A 22,661-nucleotide genomic window follows, 5' to 3' on the forward strand; every position below is an offset into this window, starting at 1 on the left:
AGAGTGTGTAAGCATGTTTAGCATTGCTCGATTCTCGCAGACACAATACCTGTCTCATCACCTGACTTCCTGCTTCTATCTGTCTCTCTATCTATTTATCTATTATGATTTGTAATTATAATATGGAGTCCTAACAGATTCAGTCTAGTAGCAGCTAGTTATGAATCAGCAGTCAGAGTCTACGGTCAAGAAGATCGCATTAAGGCTGCTCACATTGCAAAATTATGTCATTTACCTCCTCCAGCTCATGAAGAGAATGAACTAAAAGAGTTTTCTGCATCATTTGAATGTGCGTTAGAATCGCTACGTGCAATGGGAGTAACCGTGAGTGAAATTTGTGCTGTTTTGCACCATAATAAACTCCCTAGTACACTTTCAGAAATGATCAAACGTGAACTAAAAGAGAGCTGGTTGGATGTAGATGATTACGTTCGTGTGCTAAAGACGGAGGTATATAATATCGAAAGTAGCCAGAATCCCATGGAACATTTGGGTGCGACCGCTACGGCAGCATATGCAGTGAAACACGTGAGACGCGCTGAACCTATGCAGAGGAATGGACTTAAATTGTGTTTTAAACCAGGACATTTTTGGGCTACGTGTACAAAGTATAAAACAAAGAAGGCAAAATTAAAGAGAGCAAAGCAGTTGAAGCTGTGTGTCGGATGTTTGTCGGCAGATCATGGTAGTCAGAGTTGTACAAATCCCAAGGTAAGGCCATGTCGATATTGCCAGCAGAAACATTACAACTATTTGTGTCCGACTGCTCGTTCTAAACCCCATGAACAAACAGTAACCCAAGGACCAACAGTAACAATGGCTGTGGCTTCGAGTCGTAATGCAGTATTGTTGCCAACGATTCAGATCCCATTGGTTACTCAAATGGGCCAGCAGAGCAAGGTTAGGGTTCTATTAGATCAATGCTCACAACGTACCTTTGTTCTAACATCAAGTTTGGCGAACTTGAAAGTTTTCAAGATGAGAAAGGAACGTTTACAACTGCAAGAATTTACTGGCTCTATGGGTAGTGATGAGTATGAGGTAGTGGAGTTGTATTACCGCCATCGTAGAAAGGTGCGCAAGTTGACGGCAGTGGTTGTAGACGAACTACCTAATTATAAGCCAGGGAAGGGGCTGCAACATAATGTGCGGGACCTGAAGGCTCGGACCTACAAGTTAGCAGATCCAAGTTTCACCAGTAGGTATATGGTCGAACTGCTGATTGGGGCGGACTTTTATCACTTTGTACACGTTGGCTATATAAGAGAGGGAGGCATAATTCTGTTACCCACAATTTATGGATATACACTGAATGGCACTTATCGGTCAGAAGAAAAAGGTACTCAAGTAGAACTGGTAACTGTTCTGAAACTGGCAGTAGATACGATAATGGAGTTAGCAAATATTGATGGCAGGAATACTACTCCAGAAATCAAGGATCTGACAGCTCTATGGGACTTAGATCACATAGGTATTAGTCCCAATGAGACCGATAAGAAGGGAGAGAAGGTATTAGGTAACTTCTACGAAACGGTGCAATATTCCAAAGAACAGGGACAATATGTTGTGGAATTACCGTGGAAAGAAAACGTTGATAAGTTGCCTAATAATTTTAAGTTAGCCTTGGGCAGATTAAGAGGTTTGCAGCGTAAATTCATAAAGGATCCCAACTATTGCAAACAGTATAGTAAAGTCATCCAGGATCAATTAGAAAGAGCATTCATAGAAAAGGTGGAGGACAAGAGTCTGCTAGGACATCCTGTACACTAGCTCATCATGGTGTCACTGAAGATAGCTTAACAACACCAATTAGAGTAGTGTTTGATTGTTCAGCTAGAGAGCATGAGAGGGCATATAGTCTGAATGACTGCTTACACGCAGGCCCATTTTTGGTTAATGACCTCACACAGATATTGTTGCGCTTTCGGTGTCATCGTTTTGCCTGGGTGAGTGACATCGAGAAGGCATTTCTTATGGCGGGGTTATCTGAAAGGGATAGAGATGCCACCAGATTTCTTTGGCCTGTTGAACCTTGAAATCTATATAACTCATGATATATAGGTTCAAGGCAGTGTTGTTTGGAGCCACTTGTTCCCAATTCCTCTTGAATGCCACCATTGTACAAAAACATTTATCAGTGGTTCAGGAGGATAAAGCCTTGATTGATAAATTAAGGAAAGGGTTGTATATTGACGATTTGCAAGGAACCAAGGAAGATGAGGATGCTTTACAACAATTGTGTTGCGATGCCCTGAGAGTATTTTTAAGTGCCAATTTGGCCTTAAGAGAGTGGGTAACAAACAGTGTGAAATTACAGAAACTACTCCACCTAAAGAGTTTGGCTTCTGAAGTTCAGGACAAGGTAAAAGTACTTGGCATTCATTGGCTGACTGATATGGACATGTTATAGGTGAAGAGACACGAAGGTAGACCCACAGTATTGACAAAGCGTGAAGTGTTGAGCATAACTGCAGGTGTGTTTGACCCTCTGGGAGTATTATTGCCGGTGACCATCCGTGCAAGAAAATTTGTGCAAGATCTATGACGCATTGAATGTGGGTGTGATGTTCCCATACCGGAAGATAAGGAGGCTGAATGGCAGGGGATATATGAGGATATGGTTAACTGTACCAGTATTATATTTCCCCGCCAAGTCACTGATAGTAAAAAGGTTACGCTGGATCTATTTAGTGACGCAAGCACCACTGCTTATGGTGTAGCACCCTACTTAGTTAGTGAGGGAAGTAGTAGATTAGCTATGGCAAAGGACATTATAGCACCCATTAAACCCCTCACTATACCAAAATTAGAACTGACTGCTGTCATGCTAGCAGCTCGTCTTGCCAAGTATATATATGAGGCCTATGCGGACGAGTTAAGCATAGAGAACATATACCTCTGGATGGATAGCCAGATAACCCTATACTGGTTGTCTAGTAAAAAACTATTGCCTGTATATGTTCAGAACAGAACTGACGAAATAAAGGCATTAGTCCCTGATGCTGAATTTCGTTGTGTGTCTACAAAGGACAACCCCAGTTATATGGTTTCCAGAGGGAAGTCACATGCGTCCTTAATAAGTTCTTCTTTGTGGTGGGGAGGGCCCACATGGCTACCGCACCAAAAAATGTGGCCGGAAAATGGTCCATTTGAGGAAGCTGGGGATGTCACCACAGGTTGTCTCCTCAAAGAGACCCTGTCATTGCCAGTATCAGTAACCCGTCCTGCCATATTGAATTGGGACCGATATGGTTCTTATGTGAAGACAAGGCATGTGATGGCATGGGTATTGAGATTTATCAAGACACTGAAAGATAGGAGACAAGGAACACCTGAAGCAATGCTGGCTTATTTCATTACAAATTGATGTAGAAAGGAAAGAAGATGACAGCCAAACTGGCGCTATCCAACACCTCCCTACACCCATAAATGACCGATGTGATGCCCCGTTGAGGACATCACGTCGGACCGCCTTAGGTTCCTCCCAACTATGGCGTACCCTGATTGGGATGGGACAGTTGTAAATACTGTATATATTCTGGGGGGGGGGGAGTATGTCATGGATTTCGGGTTTGAATATTCCCGCCCACAACAGCTCATTTTTTGTAAATAATTTCTTGTACTGCACAAATTGGGTAAGATATTATTTATCACTAGAGATAAATCTGCTCATGGAGAAAACAACGTATTTAGTTATAATTATTCAGTAATGTTAAGTTTCATTTGATTTACTTCGTGCACGAAGCTGCTCGAAGCTGACCAGTTCTCTCCCTGCTACCAGAGAGTTCAGTTCTAAACCTGCCACTAAACAGTAAACATACGTGCCTCAAACTCTCTACAACGATCAGCCATCTCTCTGCCATCAATACTGTCAACACCACACCTAAGAACTCAACATATTTATTAGGCCTAAAATATTTATACTGAGTACTGATCAAAACGCCATATTCACATACCCTATATTATAATGGTGAGTTGTTTCGCTTTGTTAGTTAATAATTAAGACCCCCTACAGTGATAATGACTGACAACTTTTCTTGGGAGGGTAACTATTCCAAACCACTCATTATATGTAAATATTTATTTATTTGATACGAATCTATATGTAGTACAAGAGTATATTGGTTTTCACACAACAGTATAGGCAATGTAAGCGTTGTTATTATTGCTTCCATGGCCGGGAGCCATCTGAGTGTGCCTTGAGCATAATGGAGGTTATTCTCTCGGACATGGAAGCATACATTCCTTTCTCATATCCTTTGACTAATGCAAGAAAGCCTTGGTTTAATCACGTTTGTTCTAATACTGTCTACAACAAGGAGAGGGCCTATAAAAGGTACCGGAGCCAACCCACCCCTGAATCACATCTTTTATATGTTTCTGCCCGGAATTGTGCTAAGTCTGTTCTACACTATGCTAAAAATACTGTAATTTCATCCGTACTAATTGTTCTCGACTCTCCAACTCGAATTCATCCCGCTCCTTCTGGCACCTTGCCAAAAACCTTTTTAACAATTTTACCTCATCATCCTTCCCTCTCCTTTTCTACTCTGATGGCTCTTTAGCTGTTTCTTCTACTGATAAACCAGATCTCTTCACTCAGACTTTCTCCTCCAATTCCACCTTAGACTCTTCCAGTGATGTTCCTCCATCACTTCCCCCCTCGGATTTCCTCATGGCTGACATTAAAATTTCTTCAGCTGACGTATTTTCTGCCATCTCAGGCCTCAGTACTAATAAGGCATATGGGCCTGATGGAGTCCCTCCTGTTGTTCTCAAGAACTGTGCTTCTGTGCTTACACCCTGCCTAGGCAAACTCTTTTGCCTTTGTCTATCATTTTGTACCTTTCCTTCTTGCTGGAAATTTACTCTCATTCAGTCAGTCCCAAAGAAGGGTGACCATTCCTAACCATCTAACTATCGTCCAACTACTTTAACATCCTATATCTCAAAAGTTTTCGAATCAATTTTTAATAGAAAAATTTTAAAGCATCTTTCCTATCACAACCTTCTTTCTGATCATCAGTATGGGTTCAATCAGGGATGCTCCACTGGCGATCATCTCGCCTACCTTTCAGAATCCTGGTCATCCTCCTTTCGGAACTTTGGCGAAAGCTTAGCCACTGCACTTGACATCTCAAAGGCTTTCAATCGAGTCTGGCATAAATCTTGCATTTCCAAACTGGCATAAATCTTGCATTTCCAAACTGCCCTCTTATGGTTTCTATCCTTCTATCTGTGCCTTCATCTCTAGTTTCCTTTCTGGTTGTTCTATAGCCGCTGTTGTAGACGGCCATCGTTCTTCTCCTAGATCTGTCAACAGTGGTGTTCCTCAGGGCTCTGTCCTATCACCAACTCTCTTCCTTTTATTCATCAATGATCTTAGCTGTACATCTAACCCTATGCACTCATACGCTGATGACTCCACCCTTCATCTTTCCATTCAGTTCCCGCAGCGTCCATCTCAGCAGTTACTTCAAGAAACAAGGGATGAGGCTATGGCACACCTAATGTCTGGCTTGGCTTGTATCTCCGACTGGAGAAAAATAATCTGGTTGTTTTTAATGCATCAAAGACTCAGTTTTTACACCTACCAACCCAACAAACTCTTCCCAGGTATACCCACTAATGTTTAATAATATTCAGTTTAATCCTGCATCATCCTTGAACATGCTTGGGGTTTCATTTACACGGGACTTATCTTGGAAAGATCATATTACATCTCTTGTAAAATCTGCTTCCAAGAGATTAGGTGTGCTAAGCCGACTCTGTTCCTTCTTTACCCCTGAACAATTGTTGACTCTATATAGGGGTTTTATCTGCCCCTGTGTGGAGTACAACTCTCACATACAGCTCTCCTCAATTGGGTGGAGTCAAATGCTTTTCGTCTCATTAACTCTCCTCTTACTGACTCCCTGCAACCTCTGTCTCTTTGTCGCACTGATGCATCTTTATCTCTTTTCTATCACTACTTCAATGGTCACTGCTCCTCCGAACTGTCTGCATGCATTCCTCCACCTCCCCGCTGAGGGGGGGTCACCTTGACGTGGTGGCGGGGCTTGAAGTGTGGCTGGCAGTGCCACCTACTTTGGAGGCATGCCTACCTTTGTAGGGTTCGGCATTTGTTGTTCTCGTGGACCAAGCACCCCCCACATCACTGGTGGAGGAGGCCTGCTGGTGATGTTAGTTCCTGCCCACTTGCCACCTAGGGCAGGACAGTCGCCTCCTCACGTGTTTGCCGTGCGTGGCGTCCCGTAATGCTGGGAGACGGGAGTCCTGGGGGTTGAGCGATGCTGCATGATGCGCCCTGCAGCTAGCAATACACCTCTTTGGTCCCTCATTCTGGCTAGACGGGTGGCCTGGTTGGGCCCGACCAGGTCAATCGGCTGGTCATGCATTGCCTAGGGTCAAGTGGGCACTGGGGGGCCTGGTGGCTCCTATCGTCCTGGGGTCGCCCTCGTCCGGGTCCCCCAGTGGTTACCTGCGTATACTCTTCCCCTACCTCTGGGGTCGCCAGTGGTCTTTTCCCTGACATCTGACCTCCCCTTGTTGGGCTCCATGGTGGGGGGAGGGGTGGGGGAATAAAGGTTTCTTTTCTTTTATTATGGAATCCACTCCCCCCGAATTTGGTGCTCGTGTGGAGGACAGCCAGACTTTCGAGTCCCTTGCCAGCAAAAACCCGCATTTAAGGGTACTATTTTGTGCTGGAATCTGGGAAGCTAACGCATACGATACTCTATATGCTGCCATGAGGCCTTTTGGTGTCATGAGCAGGTTAAAGTTGATTTTGTGCAAGGATGGAGCCTCATTTGATGCTTATGTTACCTTCTATGAGAGCGCTTCTGCACTGGCTGCTCTATGAGCTTTAGATGAAGGTACTGCATTACTTAGATGCAAGGGTAAACTTTTCAGTGCAGCGAATCTGTCTGACAGTGACTTTGACTTCATACCTAAGCCTTTTGAGGATGACGACGGCATTCCAGACATTCCTAGGGACGTTCCTAAGCCATACTGGCATGTCGCCACATATAGGGACGGACTCAGCAATTTTATCAAGGGATCTGAATGCCTCGAGAGAAAAATAGGGAATATCCCTGAGGGGAATTTGAAGAGGTATGGGAGAAATTTGTTAGTCAAAGTGGGGAATGACACACAGGCCGCCCTTTTGTCTAAATTTACTCCATCTCCTGACTCGGTTCTTCAGTCTGTCTCCCCACATAAAACCTTCAACACTGCTGAAGGAGTCATTTACAGCAGTGATCTTTGTGATTTTAATGATGAAGAGATACTGCATCGTTGTCCTGCGAATGTTATTGAAGTAAAGAAACTGAAAGGCACAAATTCCGCAATTTGTCTGACATTTTCATCACCTCATCTGCCAGATTACATCAAAATCAGACACCTGAGATTTCATGTCAAGAAGTTTCGCCATAGGCCAACACAGTGCTATAACTGTTTCGAATATGGTCATGTGAAGGACTCCAGCAAAAGTCAGAAATTATGCTTTATTTGTTCTGCCAGTCGCGACCCTGAATTATGCTCTAACTCTAAGTTCTGCAAGCATTGTGGTGGTGCTCACTCTCCGAATTCAAAAACATGCCTGCGGTACCAGTTCGAGCAGGAAATCATTGTGCTCACAGATAATGAGCATATTAGCTTTGGAAGTGCTCGGCATTGGTTATTGACGGCCCACAAACACCCTAGCTCCAAATTTTCAAGTATCGTCCAAGGGTTTCAATCCCATCGTTCTGATGGACAGTCCCCTCAACTTCCTCGCACAACTATTAGCAGCACTAAGCAGAATGTCCCTCAGTCACCCGCTAAGGCTCTTCCAGCTTCTGGCGACAGGTCTTCTGTTGGTCTTTCAACTTCTTCAGATTTGCATTCATCCCAAGCCCTTCCTGGTACTGGTGTTGTCTCTGGTAAGGGCCCCTCCTTTTCTCGGTCATCCTCTGCCCAGTCATTGTTACCTCGCACTTCAAAGGCCATCAGTAACCAGAGTGCAGTTGCTCCCTCTGTGCGGGACCACTCTCGAGCAATCTCGCTGTCTCCCCGTAAATCAAAGGCCGTTAGTAAGCAGAGTGCAGTTGCTCCCTCTGTGGGGAAGCACTCTCGAGCAATGTCGTTGTCACCTCGTCCTTCAAAGGCAATCAGAAAGCAGAGTGCAGTTGCTCCCTCTGTGAAGGAGCACTCTCGTTCAATGAATGTAAAGGCTGACAATGACTTCACTTGTCCTCCCCGTTCTAAGAGATCCTGGAACTCTTCTTCCCCTATGGATACTGGTGATATCCCACTATTCAATAAGTTCTCAAAACTTGATAAGGACTGTTCACCTGACGACTGTTTGATGGATGTTTCTCCTTTACCTTCTGTCTCAGACCCCCCTGTAGCATCTGGTACAGCTGTCCATCCCCTCCCGAAGCGACAAAAACCCATGTCTGTTTTGTCTGAAACTTCTAAGTTCCCAGTCACCAAATCTGATGTTGACAAGTCCGTGAGGAGCCGTCGTCTGCCATTGTACACTGATACCAAACGTGTGCCTTCATCTTCCCAACCGCATAATGGAAGGGTTGGGGCTTCTGACGTTAGCAGGTAATTTTCCATTCTGACATCTTGCAGTGGAATTGTAAGGGTCTTCGCTCTAGGTCTGAGCAACTAAAAGTTCTGATGCATGACTTTGATCCAGGTATCGTTTATCTCCAGGAGACCATGTTGGACTCTGAGGTATACAATCCTGGATTGAATTATGCCTTTCACGGGTCTCCCCCTCCGCCAGGAAATCGTGCGCATGGGGGTACAGCAATAATTGTTCACAGGTCCTTGCAGCACTCTTCTGCTCAGTTGCAGATGACTCTTCAAGCCATTGCTGTTACGGTTGTATTGGAATATTTGCTCACGGTATGCTCCTTGTATCTTCCACCTGGTGATGGTTTCAGTGAGCATGACATTGAAGACTTAATCCGTCAGCTTCCTGTCCCCTTTCTCCTTCTTGGGGACTTTAACGCCCATAATCTGCTATGGTGTGGTACAATTTTGGATGCTGGTGGGAGGATTATAGATGACATACTCCAATCATATAATATCTCATTATACAAAGATGGCTGTATGACTTAACACAATATATGTAGTGGAGCCTCCTCCGCTATTGACTTGAACTTGTGTTCTCCCTCCATCCTTATGGATTTTCTTTGGTCAGTAAATCCCTTTCTGAATGGAAGCGATCATTACCCAATCCATTTAAAGTGTGTGAAAAATGTTCCTGCTCATTCCTCTCCTAGGTGGAGGGAGCAGGAGGCTGATTGGTTGAATTACAAAAACGGTATACTTCTGGCTAGGCCTTTCGAGTCCTTCTCTAGTCACTTGGAAGCCTATGATTATTTTGTTGCTGTGATTATGGGCAGTGCCCGTGTGGCCATCCCCATGTCGAAAGGTAAACCGCGTCGACCTGGGTCCCCTGGTGGAATAAAACCTCTGCCATACTAAGGAAAATTATGAGAAAATGTTATCGGCGTTACAAGACCAGTGTCTCAGCTGCCATGCGCCAAATTTACCAATGTGCCATGGCAAAGCAGCGTCACTACTCCTGGATATCTTACATCAATGGCATTAATTCCAAGACTCCTTCTAAGGTTATTTGGAGGAAAATTAGAAGGCTTTCAAGCAAATTTATCCCATCTCCCAACCCGACATTGAAAATAGGTGGCAATCACTGATTCTGCTGAGGTTGCGGAGACCTTATGGAGGCATTTTGCTGATGTCTCCAAGTCCTCTCGAATTTCAGGGAATGGTATTCCTGACATGCCTCTGCCTTCTCCATCTTCTTGCAATGCTGCCTATAATGCTCGGTTCACACTCCAGGAACTGGAAGACGTTTTGTCATCGATTTCCTATACATCTCCAGGTGAGGACAACATCCTCTATTCAATCCTCACAAATTTGCCTGTTATGGATACGAAGTTCCTCCTAAAGATCATTAACAAAATTTGGGAAACGGGCATTTTCCCTGCCAGTTGGAGAGTTTCCCTCATCATTCCCATCAGCAAGCCAAACAAAAATCCCCTTTTGGCCACCACCTATAAGCCTATCATATTGACCAGCTGTGTTTGTAAGATGATGGAAAAGCTAGTTAATGTAAGGTTAGTGTGGTACTTAGAAAACGAAAAGCTGCTTTCTCCTCACCAGTTTGGGTTTCGGAAGATCCGTTCAACATTAGACCCCCTCCTGATCCTCTCAAATAAAATCCAGCAAAGCTTTGCCAACCACTGTCAGACTACTGGGGTGTTCTTTGACCTCAAGAAGGCGTATGACACAACCAGGCACACTAGTATCCTTCTTCAGCTGTCTCGATATGGCATAGAGGGAAATATGTTTCGCTTTATCCGCTCCTTATTATCGGAATGTTACATTAAGGTTCGTGTCAGAAATGTTGTATCCAGCCCTTATAGGCCTTGGGTGTTCCCCAAGGCAGCATTCTTAGTGTCACCTGTTTCGCTGTGGCTATTAATGGTGTTCTCAATCAGATTTCCCGCCCTGTGTTGGGCTCCCTGTATGCTGATGATTTGGCAATTTGTGTGTCTGGCTACGATGCAGTTGAGATTAGTCATCACCTACAGAAGTCCATATATACTATTTGTCGTTGGGCTGATGATAATGGTTTTTGCTTTTCACCTTCCAAGACTGTTGCAGTCCGCTTCACTAGAAGCACACACCAGGAGGTTGTCCCACACTTAAAGTTAAACAACCACATCATCCCTTTTGAGAAGGAGATTAAGTTTCTGGGCATGATCTTTGACTCACGTCTCTCTTGGTCACAGCACATTGATTATCTGAAGTTTAAAGTCAAGAAATCATTAAACATCCTTAGGGTGGTCTCTGGTTTTGATTGGGGTGCTGATAGGAACTCCCTTCTCAGGCTCTATAACTCTTTGTGCCGGTCACAGATTGACCACGCATGCCAAATTTATTCCTCTGCATGTAAGACCAAACTTCATGAGGTTGATGTGCTCCACAATACGGGACTACGACTGTGCTCGGGTGCCTACTGCACTTCCCCTGTGGAGAGTTTATATGTAGATACAGGCCAGCTTCCTCTGGACTTACGCAGGCATGAGTTAGGGCTTCGCTACATTGTGCGAATTAAGGGCAATCGTTACAACAATCCTTGTGTTGATGTTCTGTTGCAGTGTGACCCGTCTAAGTTCTGTGGTCCAAGAGCCTCTATACTATTCCAGATTCGCATGCTTCCTGTGGGTGACGCATCGCTGAGGGAGCAAAAAATTGAACCAGTAAGCTACAGCAATCTCCCTCCTTGGTTCATTCCAGAACCTAATGTGTGTCCCAAAACCATATGTAGAAAAATCTTTTCGGATGAAGAAACTAAATCGAAGTTTTTGCTCCATGACCTTCTCCACAGAGACTCAGTAAAGTTGTATACTGATGGCTCAAAGATACCCCTTGGTGTAGGCTGTGCTGTCGTCCATAAAGGGGGTGTACGTCTTGGATGACTTTCAAATAATGCGTCTGTTCTCGCTGCTGAACTAACTGCTATTGAGAAGGCTCTTGAAGAGGCTTACTCAATGCCGGGAAAGACGTTTACAATATATTCGGACTCCTATGGAAGCTTGACTGCCATTAGGCAGTTTAACACATTCCACCCTATAATAAGGAAGATTCAGTCTTGGCTTTGGCGCCTGGCTACAAAGTATAAATTTGTTTCATTCTGCTGGATACCGTCACATGTAAATCTCTATTGGAACGAATTTGCTGATAAAGAGGCAAAATCGGCATGTTCTCTTCCTTCTGTTGGGTATAATAAGGTTCCCTATTCTGATTTGAAGACCGTTATCTGTAACTTTGTTTGGTCTGAGTGGCAGGCGAGATGGGTTTCCCCCTCCCCGGCCAATAACTCGAAGTATAAAGAGATTCGGCCATCGGTCTGTGCCTGGTCATCCTCTTCTCAGGCTTGTCGGGGTTTTGAGACAAGGTTGACTAGGCTGCGAAATGGCCATACGCGTTTGACTCATGGGTTCCTTTTGGACCGAGGTGTCCCACCCCAGTGTGATATCTGTCATGTCACAATAACTTGCAGGCATTTCTTATTGGACTGTCCGACCTATGCCTGCTCTCGGGTGAAGTTTTTAACGAATAGGGGATCCCTATCAGTTGTTTTAGGTAATAGGGCAAATGTTTCTAGCCTTATGGCGTTTTTAAAGGAGACAGGGCTATACTGCAAGCTGTGACTAGTGTTGTCATAGTTATGTTTTAAGGCTTGCTGTCTACATCTGTTTTCATTTTACCTACGATTTTAGTTGCATGATTATTGTGTCGTAGTTTTCTCTATTTTTAAACTCATTCTTTTAAACTATCGTCTTTCATATCTCACTCATCAAAGCACTGAATGACCTATAAGGTCCCAGTGCTTGGCCTTTGGCCTAAACTTCATATTCCATTCCATTCCATTCCTCCACCTCTACGATGGGTGCTACGCGCCCGTCTAGCAGCAAACTCTCATCCCATTTCTGTCCAACTCTCTAATGGAAGAGTTAACCATTACTCCCAGTCCTTCATTTATGCAACAGCTCATCTCTGGAACTGTCTCCCTCTGTCTGTGTTTCCTGCTTCCTATGACCTCTAGTATTTCAAACGCAGTGTGTCCAGGCATCTCGAGATGATCGGATCTTGAATTTGGCTCTTTCTTGTATTCTGTTTTTCTCTTGGAAGGAACAATAATTGCGGGCTCGCAGCCTTTGTTTCCTTCTTCTTTTCATTAAAAAAAAAAAAAACATATGGCACCTTCCTTGATGACATTACTGCCTCATCACTTCTGCTTGTTTCTTCCTCTGACTTCTTGCTTCCTTTGTCCTCCACCTCGGGAATCACTTTTGCTTTGAATTTCGTCATTGGAGAGACCGTGGTGCGACATGTCAATATTGGCCAAGTCACTGCTAACAGGTGAGTTGCCGAGAAAATGGCGTGCGGGGTGGGAAAGGGGGGAAGGTGGGGCCAGGCATTATCCCCACCTGGCATTGGGTAGAGGAAGGTCTCCCGCATATGCCTACCAAAAATCACCCATGAAACTTGAAAAATGTGCAAATGACGGATCTCGCAACTGCAAAAAGTATGGATTCGTCGTCGGGTGTCACCGTTACAAAACGTGGCAATATATCCATACATCGTCAGGACGCCTCAGGTTAAACCGAAACAAAGACCCAATTTTGAAAGAACTGAGGTGAATGAACCGAGAAACTATACTAGGGTAAGAGTTTGATAAACTCATGAATAAAGTTGTTCTATTTTCGCAGAAATCTCTCTTAGATAAGGCGAAATTAATTAGACTACCTCCCTATTCACAGCAGGGGAACACTGTTTGGGTTGGTATCTTTTGTTCAGGAAGATATTCACCAATTTATCAAAGAAATGTGCGCTATAACCATTATTCACAAAAAATTTCCTCAAAAAAGTTATTTCACTATGAAAAAGGGGGTATGTAGATGACTGACAAAAAGCTCTATGAACAAGGGTCTTTACAGCACTGATCCTGTATCTGATATGACTGAAACTAAAAAAGCTTGTGCCCAACCTGAAAAGATTGCCTTGCGAAAATCGAAAAAAGATAGAGGTGTTTTTTGCAATCGGTGAGTGCCAGTCCCCCAAGCACGCCCAAAACAGCACTGCAATTAGCAGCTTCCATGCTTTTTAACCAATTTCTTGCACTATATTGTGGCATGGATGTAACCTTGAAGAGCAAAATCACATGCACTGCAATTAGAGCTAAACATGCCACGTGATTGTAATAGTAATTGGGGTAACAACATAATGTTTTCCTTACAAGGTTTGCTTTTTCTCACTAAATGTATCACTTATTACTCGAAATAGAAAAAACAAAATAACTAAACTCCTATAATAAAAAAATAAATAATTAAGAGAAACTGGGAAGAATCTTTTTCAGGCTAAATATATCAGCTTATCAAATGGCCAAATGAGGGAAAGAAATGTAGCACTGTAGGCATTAGTGTGTTATGACACACTGTCGTATGTAACTATGTAACTATATAGCTATAGACATCAGTATGTAACAGACCGGTAGTTATGTCTGAATTCTCCAGGAGGAGGTAAAAAACATTTCCCCTTAGTAAGACACACATGTATTTCAAACACAGGATTACCTGATAGATGTTCACGTATCAGAAGTGAGTGAAACCCTGCACACACACACACACACACACACACACACACACACACACACACACGCACGCACGCACGCGCGCGCATATACATACACACACGTACGCCCACATACTTAGCTGGACGTCAGAGGGGAATATACGAGGTGTATTCCAGAAGGTTTGAGACTCTTTAGGGAAAAGCACTTCTAACTGTCCTAGATTACTGTAACTTTAATATATCATTACTATACATCTAATAAGCTAACATGCCATTTTTTTTTCCAGGTTGAAGAAGACGGCTGTTACAGCACTTTAAACACACCCTACTATACACCGCTTGTCACAGCTGACTAGTTCGCAGAATGCAGTCGGGACGTGAAGACGATTTGGAAGCTTGCTACGCAATAAAGTTTTGTGTTAAACTGGGCAAAAACGCTACGGAAACTTATGAAATGATCCAGACTGCTTATGGATTGACTTGTATGAGCAGAACATCTGTTTTTCTCTGGCACAAGAGGTTCCAGGACAGCAAAGAGGAGGTGAGAGACGATGAGAGGTGCGGGATGGAGAGGGACGTCAGAACGCCAGAATTGGTTGAGAAAATTCGCAATTTTCTGGACAAGGACCGTCGTGTATCTATTCTGACAATAAGTACACATTTTGGAGTCGGTGTGGCAACTGTACACAGAATTCTTCATGAAGATCTGAACATGCGCAAAATTTGTGCTAAGTTTTTTCCCAGGGTACTCAGTGACGAACAGAAGGATAGACGTGTTGGTGACAGCAGGGAGATGGTTGAGCTCATTACCTCGAATCCGAGTGCTCTTGGGTCTCTGGTGACCTGTGACGAAAGCTGGATCTACTGTTATGATCCAGAGACCAAGAGAAAGAGTTCCCAATGGAAGCATTTTGACTCCCCCAGACCCAAGAAGGCCAGGCAGAGCAAGTCCACTGGAAAGCTCACGATGATCCCCTTCTTCGACAGCAAGGGCATCATCTACATCCACTGGGTTCCCTCCGGCCAGACGGTCAACAAACAATGCTATGTAGAGGTTTTGAGGGAGTTCAGAATGAGATTTCGTCGCAACAGGCCAAAGCTCTTTAAATCGGGTCGTTGGCAACTGCACCAGGACAATGCATCAGTCCACATTTCCATCCTGGTGACCAACTACTTGACAGAGATGGGCGTCAAGACTGTCCCTCACACTCCCTACAGTCCAGACCTTGCCCCCTGCGACTTCTGGTTGTTCCCAAAGCTGAAGGAGAACCTCAGGGGTAGTCGTTTTGAAGACGTTGAGGAGATGAAGGAGGCTGTGACAAGGGTCCTGAACACCTTCACTTTGGAGGACTACAAGGGGGCCTTCAAGAAGTGGCTGGAGCGATACAAGAAGTGCATTGAAGTTGGAGGGTCCTATTTTGAAGGAGATTAGAGTTTTGTACTTTTTTGAAATAAATAAATAAATGTCTCTCCTAAAATAGTCTCAAAACTTCTGGAATGCCCCTCGTAAGTCCGAAATCACGTGAAGGAGAGTCAGAGAACAGATCCCAAGAGAGCGATAGGGAGTAGGGGCTAGAAAGAGTGGGAAGGCAACAGCCGGCTCAAACTGCTCCTGACAACACGGGTGAAGTCAAGCTCTTTAACTTTTTAGTAACGCAACTGTCTCACAATAAAATTCTATCGACCCCAATCTGCCTATTTCATCACCTCTCCTCACTTAAAATACGAAGAGGATAATGTGACAGAAATGGCCTACCCTGATGTTTCCCTACAATGCCAACATTTATTCTCTCTCTGCCTGGGTCTCCTCAAACAACCCGACAAGATAATACATCTCCTCTCTCTATAACGGATAGATAAAGGCCACACAACTCTAACATCTGGTAGCCTTTGACAGCACTTGACTTCATTGAAATCATTTATTTTTTTCTCCCACTTACTACTTGATATGATACTTTCTAAGGGAGAGGGGAAGGGGGCGGGAGGGAGGAGGAGGGAGAGGGGAGGGAGGTGGAGGGAAAAGGGGGAAGGGAAGAGGGAGAGGGGGAAATGGAGAGTTGGGAAGGGGGAAGGGAGGGGGTGGGAGGAGTGGAGAGTGTGGTAAGGGTGGAGAGAGTGGAGTGGGGGGAGGGGGTGAGCAACGAGTGGGAAGGCAGAGTAGGACAAGGAGAGGCAGAGTAGGGCAAGGAGAGGCAGGGTGGGGTAAAGTGAGGCAGTGTTCCGTAGGAAAAGCCAGGGCCGGGTTAGGACAAATATGAAAAGATAGGAAGAGAGAAGGCAGAGTATGCAGAGGCAAGGTAGAGCAAGGAGAGGCAAGATTGAGAAAGGAGAGGCAGAGTAAGGTAAGACTGGGCAGGGTAGGGCAAGGCAACGCAGGATAAAGAGAGGCACAGTACAGTAGTGCAGGGAAAGTCAAAGCATGGTAGGGATATATGAAGAGGGAAGACAGGATTGGGAGAGGCACGGTAGAATAAGGAGAGGCATGGTAGGGTACGGGGAAGCAGGGTAAGGTAAACAGAGGCCGACCTGTGTAGGAAAAGTCAGGCGCAGGTTAGGGAGAGACATGAAAAGACTGTGAGAGGGAAGGCAGCGTAGGGAAAGGCAGGGCAGAGTAAGGAGAGGCGGGGTATTGAAAGGAGAGAAAAGCAGTGTAAAGAGAGGCAGGTATTGAAAGGAGAGGAAGGGTAGTTTAAGGGGAGGCGGGGTAGGTGAAAGAGAGGTAAAGTAAGCAAAGGGGAGGCATGATAGGTGATGGAGAGGCAGGGTAGGTGAAGGAGAGGCACTGTAGGATAGGAAAAGACATGGCAGGGGAAACCAGGGCAGGGTACGGAAAGTAGCAAGAGGCGGGGTAGATGTGCTTCAATTTTAGCATTTTTTCTCTTCACTGCTACCTCCTTCCTATTGTAGATGATGTCAGATGTATCTCTGGGTCATACTGGTGGCGTTTAGGTGGCTTGGCACGCTAACCACCTGGTTGGGCGACGAAAACCGGGGTAGTAGAGAGGATCAGGGCAATGTCGTGCATCTCATGTGGTCAGTGGGTGACTGCGTGATCTTACACATTTAGGCAGGCTGGGGGAACCTATGTGACCCACCCATTGTGCATAATCAAGCCTTAGATGGGACTAACTGAGCACGAAAAATATAAACTTTCCCGTTGCCAGAGGGACTTTCACAGCCGCCTTACCAGTCCTTCTGGAAGCAGCACCACAGTCTAAAGGCTGGAGGGGATAGCCAGAGATGGGTTTATGTTCGATTAGAAGCAGTAGCTCTCTCAGATTGTATCTACTTTCAGGTGAAAGAAAATATATCGCCTGTGGCTAGGTAAACAGATAAGCAGAGATGTCGCGAACATGAGTGAGTTAATATTATTAGTATAAACATACATAGGTTCGTATCTCGTAGGTTAAGGACGCCCCCTAGCATCTCTTTCCTTGTTATTCATTTCTGGATGTGGATACTTAATGTGTATGTTACTTATACTGAAAATTGTGGTACTGAAATTAATTAAAGTGCTCAACAGAGGATGACAAGGAGTAATAAACAAAATGAGTTGCTTAGGAAAGGTACAAGGGAATTTCCTAAACTAACAAGAATATGGGCCATAGAAGCCTTTGCTCACTCTCAGCTGGTCATTTGACATTAACTGGAACAGAAAACTTGAGTTGTCCCGATCCATGAGTGGTTAACAATACAATACCAGTTTCAAATTAACACTCACAGGATCCTATGCACACACATAACTGAATAAAATAGTATAATAGTGTCTGGAATAGAATTTAGAGCTTCCTGGCCACGAAAGGCTTAATGTTACAGCACTCAGATTTGGATGCTCACTCACAGCTGAACACAATCGCCAGGCATTAGTTAAAATTGAATACCCGAATGTTAGTTGCACTAGGTTAACAATCTTTCACTTTTTTTTTTTTTCTTGCTAAGTAAAATCGTCTGGTGTTGGCTGGATATTCACGATTATATTTTAGGTCCAGAGAGGAAGAAATCCATCAGAAAGTAGGAAGAATAAAATCAAAGATGCATCACTGTAAAAGTTTTAACTCCCATCCCCACATGATTCATTCAGGCTACCCCGATTGTGCAAACATTCCTCATCTCCCTTCCTTTCCTCTGAAAGGTAGGTGGCCTGTAGGCGATGGGCAACTTCAGCCAGCAGTCCACCATTTGCACATCTCGATGAACCTGGGGCCACGAAAACAACAACAACAACAAGCTATTACTCATACAAATAGCGAGGTCAGTGTTATTCAACTACGACACTTCGATAACGTATTACTTTATTTTTTCTGTGCTACCTCCAGCCGATTTTATTCAAGTTATGACAAATTAATACGAATGAAAAGGTTAATGAAGTCTAGCTCAAACTATTCAGAGAAGTCATTTTACGGCCAAATAATAATAATAATAATAATAAAAATAATGGAGAAGAAAAAGAAAAAGAAGAAGAAGAAGAAGAATGTGGATGTGATAGGAAGCGTTGCGAGAAACAAACTGAGGTGGTCTAGCCATGTGGAGAGGATGGAGAGTGAGAGATTGACGAGGAGAGTGTATGTGAGTGAGGTGGAGTGGGAGAGAGGGAAGAGAAGGCCAAGGATGAGATGGAGGGTTGGAGTGGAGACGTATATGAGAGAGGGGTGTGTGAACTGGGAGCGAGGCAGTCAAATGGCGAGGGACAGGGCGACATGGAGGCGATTTGTTTATGGCCACCCCGTATGGGATTAAGGCGTTTAGCAAGAGATAGATAGAAGAATAAGAAGAAAAAGAAAAAAAGGTTTCTAAAACCTAAAAGAATTAAAAAGGAATAATCAAAGAACACTGTAAATCATCAAACACACTTTTACGTTGTAACAGTTTCATAATTGCAGCCTTTTTCATTTTTGCATCTCTCAGACAGATTTATTCAGCTTAGATTGACAGTTCGATCTCCAGGAGTTAGAGTCTTCATTATACAATTCTTTACTACAGGTCTCTGTACCAGCTAGATACAGACGGTTGTTTTTACCCTGGCATTTTATTTTTATTTTAGGAAGGTGTGATACACGCTACACCAACCCTTCCACTACACGAGATCGTCCTGAAGCTTTAAAACACAAAAGGCTATTATACCCGTGCGAAAGCAGGTGTTGTGTTTTCCTCAGTGTGTGTGTGTGTGTGTGTGTGTGTTTGATTTAGGCCAGTCATTGTGAAAGAGGTCAGGTCAAAGCCAGAATAAAGGATATAGAGTCTGAACACCGTCAATTATATGATGATGTTACTGGGAAATATCAAAGATGAAAGTCCCATAGCAAGGTCAGCTTATAACGTTTCGGCCTGATTTCGACCACACTTTATTGAGAGCTCAGAGGTAAGCAAGGATGAAGAGATTCGATTGTGAGACCAATCTGCGAAAGTCAAGGTCACAGGGCAAAATCAAAGTTTTGGTCCTTGAAGCAGTTGGCGGGCGCGCAGGCGTTGTACTCCCATAGTGGTCCTCCTTAATATATTCTAGTTTTCTTTGGAATTTCTTAGACAGCTTGGGATACTTTCTCTCGCAGAGAGAAAAGGGGTTTAGATATTATATTATCTTCACTGACTACTTCACTACTATAGATCTCTTCTGAATTTAATCATAGATCAAATTAGGTTATAGCCAGCCCCACTTGAAAGCGTGTGCAGTGTTCAGCCGAACAAATATGTTAATGTTCCTGATTTAGCTCAAAGAAATAGTGTGTCATCCTAACTGCGTAATAATAATGCACACTTTGAAATTCTAAGAAGTCACCTGGTAATTTTTAGTAAGACTTTCAATGATGTGTGGTGCAGACTTTCAGTGATGTGTGGTGCACAGCTTCCATGTAGCTTTCGTAAGTTTTCAGATAAAACAGTTATATTGCTCATCTTGGTGCTTTTTGGTTATTTTCTGCATTATTGTGGCCAGCTATGAAAAGGGCCATTTATGTAACACTAGTTGTTTTTCCACAGCCTTTCTGACAATGTGCACAGATCTGCTGTAGGCTACCTTTAATCCCTTCACTACTACTGAAGCTGAATAACTTATAAAAACCTTCAGAGTTTTTTTTTTTTTTTTTATACAGAGGCTTTAAAACATAAAGCTAGTATTAATCATTTCATAAAATGTTTGAAGATATAGGGATGGTAGTGTGCCAAAAAGAAAAGAAAAAAATTAATCCAAACAAGATGAGGTAGTAAATCCATCAATCCATCATTCAATCCTACGTTGCCCCATGAGGAGCGTAGGAGCCCGGGGCTAGGGAGTTGGCCCTGATTTTAAGATGAGATTGACCAGCCTCATCCATCCCTGAGTGGCATTACATGAGCAATAAACCCCAACCATCCCTTGGATATAAACCTTCACAGGGTCAATCCGATTGGAGCGCAATAATTACCCACTAAGCCACCAGGCGCCAAAATTTGGTTATACGGTTACCATCCAGCGTTGTAAATGGTTTCCTGGTGTACAGTCCATATATTAAAAATAACTCTGAATGCCATTTCAGATATTGTCAGTTCACAAGTGCAGTCGTAAATGACTGTCTTTATCAATACACAAGAATTCACCTCAGTATCAAAACCATCACCTTCCCATGTCAGTGTTCGCTGTCTCTTGTGCCTAATTCGATCTTGAAAAACATTTATCTTTAAAATCTCTCCACCAAGTTTGCGGTATAGACAGTTTTCCCCTGGGCACGGAACACTCGTGGCTGTCCTTGTTGCCCAGTGCTAGTGCGCATTGTTGTGCGTAGAACTGGTCGAAGCCAAGGCAGTCCTGCCTTGGGGGTAGCACCTCTTTAGGAGAGTCGTTCAGTATAATATGCCTTGTCAGAGCATCCACAGAACCGGTCTAGACAAATCTCGCGAAAATATGGCATATGTAAGAGTGTGTGTGTATATATATATTTGTCCATTTTTCATACTGATCATCAGTTCTGAGAGCCGCATGTATGTGCAGACTCTTATTTGGCATAAGGGGATTTAATCCCCGAGCTAGGCAACTATGGCCATATAACCCCGCTAGGTTACAGGAGCGCGCTACCACTCCCGGCACGGCAGTCCCGGGCGAGGCTCGAACCCGCAGTCCCCCGATCACGACTCCTATGCACTACCACTGAACCACCGTGCCCTCTTACTTGGCATAAGCTGGCAACAGTTACCACCCTGACAGTGCAATTTACAGATCATTTTTCTTTTAATGCCAAAAAGGAAACAACCCATGGCTAAGCCTATAACTGTTAGCTAATTAAAACTGATGAAATGAGGTAACCAGATCCAAGGTACTTTAACGATACTACTCTGACACTGTAGCTTACAAACCTTTTTTAATGCCAAATAAGAAACGACTAAAGGCCTAACCTATAAACGTTATCTAATCAAAACTAGCAACTAGTTTGGTCAGAGTCAGGTTACATTAATCTCAAGATGTTTGAATACATTGTCATTAAAAGACTACAGATTAAAGGAAATGAGAAAGAGAGACTGAAGAACACAGTTCAGTTGATGAGCAGTTGCACAAATGTAAAACTAACAGTATCAGTTGACTCTTGCATTAGAATGTAGTTGGACCTTAAAGAGCGACGTCGTGTAGCTAGAAGGGTGCTGCGTACTCAGTATAATATGAGAGTAATGCAAGGATGGGTTCATGATAACAGCGATCAGAAAAGTAATGAGAGAGAGAGAGAGAGAGAGAGAGAGAGAGAGAGAGAGAGAGAGACAGACAGACAGACAGACAGACAGAGACAGACAGACAGACAGACAGACAGACAGACAGAGACAGACAGACAGACAGACATACAGACAGACAGAGACAGAGACCTTGGTAATGCAATATCCTACTTCAATTACTATCTTAATGGGTTTATCGGAAGCAGATACAGTACAAGCCACTGTTCTGGCTCCAGGTACAAGGAAATCATTATATCCGTTTTCAGAGCGGAAAAGGATATTAGTATTTTCCTGTGTACAGAGACAAAAGTAGCATCACAGTTTTGTCCGAAGATTAAGTAAAATACGTGAAACGTTATTAGTGCCCTACCACAGTAACATACGGTACAGTACTAATGCATGGCTAGCCTGACTACCTCATGTTTCATATCTGCTGATGGCGGGATAACTGATACAAATGAATCCAGGAAATTCCAAAACCTTAACATCGTCCGAGGGGCGAAAAATGAACCGTTTTCGGTCAGATGATCGTCTGGCCGCTACATTTTACAGAAAACGTCAAGCAACCTAGCGTATACAGTACCTTGGTATTGAGAAGGAAAGCAATGTGCATCAAACTACTAAGGAGATTAAAGAGGGCAGGATCTACTTCCATTTATGGAGAGAGAATCCCTAACAGAGACTGCAAATATTGGACGTAAACAGAACCGTGGAAAAGTGGATTAGGTAATTTCAGGAGGAAGGCACAACGGAGAACCGTCATCATTCAGGTCACCGTCTTGTTGCGTCACCAGTACAGGACCGGGAAATAATCACGGCTAAGG

General features: G+C 43.8%; 2 protein-coding genes across 2 annotated transcripts; both read left to right on the plus strand.

Annotated features, from left to right (window-relative positions):
- Nucleotides 1-381: 381 nt before the first annotated feature.
- LOC145411604 (uncharacterized) lies at nt 382-1,770 on the plus strand. Its single transcript, XM_080281614.1, has one exon. It carries the CDS (start codon nt 382-384, stop codon nt 1,768-1,770), a length of 1,389 nt encoding a protein of 462 aa, XP_080137740.1.
- Nucleotides 1,771-14,527: 12,757 nt separating this feature from the next.
- On the plus strand, nt 14,528-15,595 carry LOC145411605 (histone-lysine N-methyltransferase SETMAR-like). Its single transcript, XM_080281615.1, has one exon. It carries the CDS (start codon nt 14,528-14,530, stop codon nt 15,593-15,595), a length of 1,068 nt encoding a protein of 355 aa, XP_080137741.1.
- The last annotated feature ends 7,066 nt before the right edge of the window (nt 15,596-22,661 follow it).

The sequence above is a fragment of the Coenobita brevimanus genome, chromosome 90 (genome assembly GCF_032717465.1).
Source record: "Coenobita brevimanus isolate Jiangsu-jjx chromosome 90, ASM3271746v2, whole genome shotgun sequence".
NCBI lineage: Eukaryota > Metazoa > Arthropoda > Malacostraca > Decapoda > Coenobitidae > Coenobita > Coenobita brevimanus.